Source organism: Nothobranchius furzeri, chromosome 5 (assembly GCF_043380555.1).
Source record: "Nothobranchius furzeri strain GRZ-AD chromosome 5, NfurGRZ-RIMD1, whole genome shotgun sequence".
In the NCBI taxonomy this organism is placed as follows: Eukaryota; Metazoa; Chordata; class Actinopteri; order Cyprinodontiformes; family Nothobranchiidae; genus Nothobranchius; species Nothobranchius furzeri.
This window is the reverse complement of record NC_091745.1, coordinates 10,069,972-10,078,723: the sequence shown is the minus strand read 5'-3', so window position 1 is coordinate 10,078,723 and position 8,752 is coordinate 10,069,972. Positions and strand designations below refer to the sequence as shown.

The 8,752-nt window shown below is 40.8% G+C and overlaps 1 protein-coding gene and 1 long non-coding RNA gene across 3 annotated transcripts in view; both read right to left on the bottom strand.

Moving 5' to 3' along the window:
• map3k3 (mitogen-activated protein kinase kinase kinase 3) overlaps positions 1 to 8,752 on the bottom strand; it is a 32,721-nt gene that overhangs the window by 5,751 nt on the left and 18,218 nt on the right. For both annotated transcript variants that reach the window (XM_015948791.3, XM_015948792.3), the window contains exons 8-12: positions 3,464 to 3,597; positions 1,801 to 1,874; positions 1,578 to 1,645; positions 1,210 to 1,305; positions 933 to 1,094 (exon numbers count right to left, since the gene is read on the bottom strand). In XM_015948791.3, the coding sequence (XP_015804277.3) occupies positions 933 to 1,094; positions 1,210 to 1,305; positions 1,578 to 1,645; positions 1,801 to 1,874; positions 3,464 to 3,597 (534 nt within the window). The remainder of the gene's footprint in view (positions 1 to 932; positions 1,095 to 1,209; positions 1,306 to 1,577; positions 1,646 to 1,800; positions 1,875 to 3,463; positions 3,598 to 8,752) is intronic.
• Positions 7,455 to 8,007, bottom strand: LOC129163284 (uncharacterized). The gene is made up of 3 exons (XR_008563144.2): positions 7,875 to 8,007; positions 7,684 to 7,760; positions 7,455 to 7,598 (listed from the first exon to the last, which is right to left on the bottom strand). It is a non-coding gene; the product is annotated as an uncharacterized lncRNA (long non-coding RNA).

Genomic DNA, 8,752 nt, shown 5'->3' with positions numbered 1-8,752 from the left:
AGAGTGCGTGGGAGTTCGGTCATCCGAGAGGGGCTCGGAGTAGACCCGCTGCTCCTCCAAGTCGAGAGGAGCCAGTTGAGGTGGCACGGGCATCTGGTCAGAATGCCTCCTGGACGCCTCCACGGTGAGGTTTTCCGGACACGTCCAACTGGGCGGAGATCCAAGAGAAGACACAGGAGGGACTACCTCTCTCTGCTGGCCAGGGAACGCCTTGGGATTCCCCCGGAAGAGCTGGCCCAAGTAGCTGGGGAGAGGGAAGTCTGGGCGTCTCGGCTTAGGCTACTGCCCCCGTGATCCGACTCTGAATAAGTGGTTGAGAATGGATGGATGGACTTTTTAAGACAAAATATCTCTTTCAAAACAACCTCCTTTAGTTAAATAAAAAAGAAAATTATTTATAAGAGGAAATTTTAAGAGAAATTAAAATTAAACATAAAAAAGATCATTCGATTTACCTGTAAAGTCAGTTGCTAAGGTGAATACTGAGCTTTGAAAATCTTTGCCAGAACAAATTTAAGCAGATTTCATGTGAGTTTTATTTTTATTTTTCAGCACTCGTCATTGATGATTTACACAAACAGGTGCTATAGAACTAGCTTAATCTATAGCATCAACTATGCTCGGCAGATCAGGGTGTCAAACTAGACCATTTTGGCTAGTTTTTAGCACCCCCTAGTGTCTGCTTGTAGAAGCGAAACCAAAACTTATCTCCTCGCTGTGCATTTTTAACACCTTATAGTGAGAGTCAAGGCATGCGTGGAGACTTATTTCATCCACATTTTCTGTCAGGAAAACGTTTTAAAGAGGCGTCGCCTGGCGCACTGACACAGCGGCACTGAGACAGTGGTAGACGGCAAACCCCACAACCCCCCCACGTGCGCTGTCGGAGTTTCTCAGTCTAAAAACGAGTTGTTAATGTGCTCAGCACTCACACTTATGAGGAACGGATCGATCCTGCAGATGCACCCTGCCTTGTGTGTCGACCAGCTGCCAGCTACCTAAACTCTCCTTGCTGCTGTTCAGCGACCGCCTCGAAGGCACCAGGGTGAAAAGGTTCCCCTGAGGGCGACGAATCCGTGGAAACGTTCGCCGACCTGGAGGACAAAAGGGACAAACATCACATAGATTAATATTATAAATGAATGAAAGAAACTAAGAAGGAAATATGACAAGCTGAAAGAAAGAGGGCACAGGTGTGATTGATCTGACCTTCGCTGTGGTCCTTATAGTGCAGGGAAACATGGTACCTACGGGGATAGGTGCCTCCTTTCCCTGCTATCCTGTCATACACGTGGTTCTCTCTGTCTGGAAGCAGATTTATGAGTCAGCAGGGTTAATATGGCCACACTTTACTCCGAAGAATACGAGTAATTCAAACCTGGAGGAAACATTCATTAATAACTGATAGTAGATGTTCAGCTTGAGTAATGCAGTAATAATGAGACAAAAAAACAAACATCTCCTTATGTCCTGATGGCTTCACAAATAAAGAACTTGACTATTTTACTGGATTTTATCTTTGTTACGTTAGAACAGCATTATGAGACCACTACAGAAATCTGGATGTTGTTCCTCACCCGAGAACTCCTGGCGATTATCTGGGTTACTCTTGGCTCTGTGCATCCGGGACTTCCTCAGTGAGGGGCTGTGTGAGAGGAGTCAAAGGTGTTTAAAACGGACATATTATGACTTTTTCTTCTGTTAGAATAGTTCTATGGTTTCTAACAAGCATGTGTTTGAAGTTCTACACAAAATCTCTCTCACATGAAGGGATTTCAGTGGTTTTACTTTGTTCATCACCTGTCTGAGTTGCTGTCCAGAGACTGACAGCTTCCAGAAACGGAGTTCTCTGCACTGCTCCAGGGATCCAGAACCTGCTCGAGGAACATCGTGGGAGGTGGGGGTGGGGGGGGGGGGTGGCACAAAGATACTTTAAGTCCGTGACTTTCAAAGAGAGAGAAGAAAACTGTCCTGAAAGCTTTCATTACAGATACATTAAACTAGCACCTTTTAAATGAGTTTATTCGGTTTCTTTCAAGTTAATTTAAAAATGCTGAACTTTGTGAATTGGGAAGAAAGGTGAACTCAGTGAGAAAAATAAATCCAACTTGTACAAACATCCCTCTCTGCTGTGCTTCAGCTCCAAAACCCTGCATGCCTGTAACTATGGCAACTGGCTCGTACAGAGTCTTACTACATACATCACTGTACAACAGATGGAATTAGCAGAATTAACCACAAAGTTACCATCATATGTTACCAAGTTCTGCTTTGTTCTTCAAAACCGCTCAAGCTTTAAATGACAATTTATCCGATTTAAAGGTTTAAAGGGACTATAAGGAAGTTTGACAGTCAAAACATGTATAGAAATAATAAATGTCTTCTTCATACATTCTCCTGCAATGCCCTGGTCCTGTAGAATGAGCCCTGGCATTTTTACTGTGATTGCCTGTTTTTCTGTAAAATCACAGAAAAAGAGAGCTGCTCGGGGCGAGCAGGCTGCTTCATGCGCGTTCACGCTCAGGCATAGCCTGTAGCATTTGCTATCCGTAGCTTTAGCAGCAGAGAGTGAGGTAGTGCCACTTTGTCGCTGTTCCTAACGCCTAGTGACAAACCTAGCTACATTTCTGAGGACTCTTAGCTACTTTCTGTAGAACTTTCTTCTACATATTTCCAGCAAATTAGCAACAAAATAGCCATTTTCACTCAGAACTGTTCTTTGGATTGACGTTTCAGCTGTCATCAAGGATATAAACGTTACAGATACAATGAATGTCACTGGCACTTTAGCTCACCTAGTAAGATGTCTGACTGTCATGCAGAAGACCTGGGTTTGATTCCGGGTGTGAGCATAGTTTGTTATTTGGAGTTTCTTTTTTACATTAACGATAATTTTTTTACAATAATAAGACGCCCAAATTTTTATTTGAGACTCGCCGAAAGGCATTGAATTCACAGATAAATAAGATGTGGGTTCAACTTTCATTTTGGAACAATTTTTCAAGCAAGGGAAGGGAATGATCTGAGCATGCAGGAGAACTGACCCATCTTAAACCTTTGTCGGCTGTGCTGAAGAGAAAGGTACAGAACCAAATTATTTAATTAATTAGCTATGTGTTCTCCTGTCCTCTGTCCTCCGGGCCAAACACACACACACACACACACACTGCACGTTCAGCCGGCCGGCCGACGAGAAAGTGCAGCTGCAAAGACAGAGGCACATTATTTTTATTAATTTGCTATGTTCTTCTGACCTCCGGGCCACACACAGACACAGACACAGACACACACACACACACACACACACACACACACACACACACACACACACACACACACACACACACACACACACACACACACACACACTTTTGGCCTGAGGGGGCAATCGCGAGCATAAAAACTCAAAATTCCGAAAAGTCCCTTTAAAGCTTTTTTTCTTTATTTGTTAAAGATGACTCACACATTGATCGCTAGTCTCTGGAATGAACTCCCCCTCACTGTTTATGCTCGTATACGAGCCTTGGCGGGCGATCCTCTGCTGACGCTCAGGCACATACCCGGGTGGCGGTGAACTTCGCCCTGTGCTCTGAGAACCTTGAATCAAACAAAAACTATGAGCATTAAGGGAAAAAATGGATAAATTAACATTTTAAACAATCTAATGACTCTTCATGGCTCCAGAGACTAAAGCAGGTGTAGGAAAGAGATTTGCAAATTCTGCAAGGAACATTTTTTCTAAAACCCTAAAGATTTGTTTCTATAGGAGATGAATAACTCCTCCTCCCACGGAGTCTGGACAGCATAAAAGTAAACATGTTCAGTGTCAGACTGCAAAACTCAAAGACACATCAGAGCAATAACATTACTCCCCACCTGCTCACAAGAAGGACGAAGATCAATCAACAGCAATAAACGACAGAAACACTTATCATTATGTCATAAAGGCCAGCTCTCTGAACAGAGACCTAAACAGACCACTGGTCAGACACTCCAATTACATTCTTTAATCTGATTGGCTGCAGTCCAGCAAGTATAGTCTGGTAATGGTAGACAGCAGAAGTAAGAGCATCCTTTGTAAGAAAGTGGACTCGAAATGAAAGAGTACAAGTAGGTGATGGACGGAGAAATCATTACAGACGAGAGAAAACAAGAGTATGGAGCTAGGATTGGGACAATATTAAGTGTAACTTGTACCAAGTTTTGTAACTTGGAACATGTTTCATGACACGTAACTTTGGATTCGTAACTTGTAACTTTAGTTTTCTAACTTGTAGTTCTCAATTTGTACTTGTATTTCTTGTTTTGTAACAGGAATTTTTCATTTTGTACATGTATTTTTATTTTGTAAAATCAAACTTTTATTTTGTACATTTACTCATTTTGTAACATCAAACATTCATTCAGAAACATGAAGCTTTCGGTTTTTACCTAGCAGACTTCCAAAATAAAAAAATCAATGTACAAGTTTGAAATCAAAACTCTCAAAAACACACATTCCTAACACACTACAGGAACAAACCTCAAATCTACAGTTATGGATCATTCTGTCTCGATTCTAGCGTCAGTGGGAGGAATTTGGGTGGAACCAATGAGAGCACGAGTCTTAGCTACCAATCACATTTCTCGAATTCCTGTCCAATCATTGGGAGAGGAGGGCAGGGTTCTGTCAGAGCTGTAGAAAGAGAGAGTTACGACACTCTTTGAACTCGCCGACTCGCGGTCACGTGGTTCATGGAGCTCTCAGTTCCAAACATCCCACAGTGCCGTAAGTCAGTTTGAACGGCGTATGGTGGGACAAATCACAAAAATTGAATATAATCACATTTCCCCTGGCGATTTGTGGTCATTATTGAATTATATTATGTATTATATTATATATTATGTCTTAACTCCTTCACAAAGTAGCCTATTTATATTTTTCCGAGCATTTGTAGGAAGACAAACACCCGTGACTGTTCTACATTACAGGAACACGACAGTCCTAACACACTGTAGAACACATTTAGACCACATACATTACTATAATATAATATAGCAATAAATTTGATGTAGTAATGCAACACACTGCTCTAATATAAGCATATTAAATAACTTTAAGTCCTACAAGAAGCCCTAAACTCGAGTGGTAACATCCATTTTAAAGTGTTTAATGAAAGCTAGAATTCTGCTCCAGCTTACCTTGAAGAAAATATGTAGCTGTTTGTGCTTTGAATGATGATCTATTATGTTCAGTAGAATTCATTTTACAATCATTACTTTATATTTTTATGTGAAGACAGTACATGCATCTACAGCCCAGTTTATCTGGCTTCTATAGCAACTAATTAAAAAGAAAATTTCAATTAAACATTATGGTCAAACACAGTAGATAAAAAAGTGTTATTTGTGAAAAAATGAACACCAAACTTGTACAACATGTATAATAGCATTTTTAATAAAGCATTTTACCAACATTCTGTTTAGTCATTACATATGCACAAATAAGCTGAATCAATAAATTTGAGCAATGTACTCAAGACCTAATGAAACTCTTTTGAATAACTTTATTTTGATTATTATTAAAATAAAATGTGTCCGTGGGTTAAAATTTGAAATGACTAATTTTAGGGTTGGATAAAATTTTAAAATGTAATTTTACATCTCCATTTTTGGATTAGTTCAATAATTCTATATGTACAAAAACTGTATTTTAATAATCCCTTTATAGAGCTCCGGGAGTTGACGTCACTTCTCCCGGCATGCAACAGTTCAAATCGAAACGGCGCCATATTGGCAGGTAGAAGCCGGCAGCTGGACTATTTGTTATTGTCAGAAAACTCAATCAAACGGGAAATATGGTAGATTCCTGTTGTGCCCCAGGATGCAGAACAGACGCGGACGACATAAGGAACGAGCCATCTACAGGATTCCCCAAGATCCGGAGCACCGCAAACGTTGGATCTTTGTAATAAAACGCGCTAGTGACCGGTGTAAAATGAAGCTGTGGGATCCCGAGAGTAAAGGTTTTGGCTTATGCAGCGACCACTTCATATCAGGTACTTAAACCAACGTTTCCTCAGCTGTGTATGGTATTTATTTTAAATGCTTTTGTTACGATTCTTAGTGGCCTTCCTAAACTTATTGTGGCGTGGCTTTTTCTGTCTTGTTACTCATAGCAACAAGTAAACGTAGCGTAAAACGTTGCCTCGTGAGTTCTGCGTGCTGCCGTTTCCGTGTTTTATGATCACAGCAATTAACCGGCTAAGTTGTATTTAATTTTTAAGCAATGGTTGATCAATTGTCAGATCACACATAAAAAGCACTTTGGATTGCTATTATCTGTCTCACCAAGACAGCTCTCAGATCCTGAGACGCTCCTGCCTGACATATTTATTTTATTCACGGAAAAAAAAAATCAAACTAGTGATTTCTCTTGGTGTTCAGTTTAAACATTGAAACAGCACAGCACTCTATTCAAACTACTTACATGTAAATCTGTTATTTGTCCATCCATCCATCCATTTTCATCCGCTTATCCGGAGTCGGGTTGCGGGGGCAGTAGCATCGAGAGGCCCACACTTCCCTCTCCCCAGCCACCTGAGCCAGCTCCTCCGCCGGCCAGGTCCGATAAGAAGTCCGCTCCGACAGCTTCTGGCGTTTTTAAAAAGTATCCCAGGGGCACGGTAAGGGTCGGAGATGTTTAGTCTATTTAATTTCTGACTATATAAAACGATTTCTTCAGTTTTAAAGTGTGAAGTAAACTCCGACAAAGTAAAATCCAAGCTGATCCCGTTCACGTTCATGGTTACGATCCGGATTTGTTTAGCTTCTTTTACCTGCCAATATGGCGTCTACTGAGAGTCACGTGGGGTCCGGAGCTCTATAGGTTGATTATCTTACATGGTTGGCTGCGCTGCATATAGCAATCGGTCTGAGGGAGGAATCAGAATTATGGCTTACCCAAAGATGCAGAGAGAAGAAGAAAATGGTTGGCTCATGTCAGCAGGAGCGACCTCACCATGACCAGAGATCACATTAACAAAAAGCTGTGTGCAGTGAGTTTAACGTGCACCCTCAAATGTTTTCTATCAGGGCTCTACATGTTTTGCTCTCAACTGCAAAAGGCTGCAATTAAACTGTTAAATGTGGCAGGAAATAAACTAGTACACCCCTCTACAGGCACATTTTGAGAAGGGACAGTTTGCTAAGCTTAGGAAAGGCAAGGTGAGACTCAGGGCTGATGCTGTTCATAGCCCTGAACCAAGGAGGAGGAAGGATCCCACAGTGGGAAGGACAGCAGAACCACTGCATGTTGATCCACAGACCAGTGACCACACATGTTGTACTCAAGTAAACTGCGGTACAAATCTTTTGAAATATTAAGACATTTTTATTTATTTTATTTAAAAATGATTCTTTATTCTAACAGTGCCATTATAAATTCAGAGAATGAGGAAAGCAGCAGCAGCAGTGAGGCAAATGAGATGAGGGAAAGTGAGAGGGGACATGAGATGGTATCAGGAGAGAGGGACATCCCAGAAAGCCATGAGGAGCCGGCGTCAGGGCCAGGAGGAGAAAGGAACAGGCGATGCAACCAGGGAACCCAGCTGGAAAACCTAAGGGAGGAAACAGAAAGTCAAAAAGGCATGAAAAACACAAGAGGCATTAAATGGAGTAAACAGACAATCAAAAAGGCCGTACAACTCTGTTTTTCTGTGGGTTCAACAGCCTACAGGTTTCTTCAGGACACAAGTATCCCTCTGCCTGATGTTAGAACCCTGCAAAGACAAATGCAGCCCATTAAACTGGAACCAGGTGTGTTAGGAGAGGTGTTTGACATGCTCAGTTTGAAGGTAAAAAATCTGACAGGGATGGAAAGAGTGTGTGCTTACTGTGGATGAGATGGCAATCACTCCAGGCGTGCATCACTCCATCACAGACCCAACTGGGTTTTGCCACCACCGTTGTTTCTGGTCAGCTCTCCGCTCAGCCACTATGAAAACATGAAGATGGACACACAACACAGTTTAACCTTTAATGGTTACATAAGACTTTTGTTTTAGAAACTCTTTGACATTTATTTATTGATAGTTATGTTATTGTTAATTCTTATTTCTTATCATTCCTTAATAACAAAATTGCAAATGCTAATATTATAAAGCAAGTGGAAATGAGCAGTTTTATGGAAAATGTCTCATTTTTAAAAGTTATTGTTTGACTACTGTTCTTGAATTACCGTAATTCTATTCTTATTACTTGAGTCCACAAAACAAAACAACCTATCTTCTTACGTTCGTAATCCTGTTTGTCTCATGCTTCAGCAGTTTGTTGTAGTCAGTGTTATTAACTGAAAAATATTAAATAATTACTTGTCTTCACAATCATATTTTCTTTATTATTGGTCTCTCCATTTGTGCTTCCATTTCTGATGCATGTTCGCGTTGATACAGCAATCAGCAACGTATTGTACAAAAAATCCCAAATAAAACTAATAATGTAAAAAGTTTATAACCTATTTCAAACTGTGGGGAATATTTTTAAAATGTAGAATCAAACAAGCTGAAATAAACCCGTCTACAGCTCATGAAGCTTGTCTAAACCCTCCTGCTCACAATCAACTAGCTGCACACAGTTAGCTCATTAAAGGTTATCTAGCTAAAACTGGCAACATAAAATATCATCGTTGGCTTATTTTGGTACGAAGCGGTTAGCTAACGCTTCACAATGCAACAAAATGATGACATTTCATCAACTTACCGGAGAAAATCCT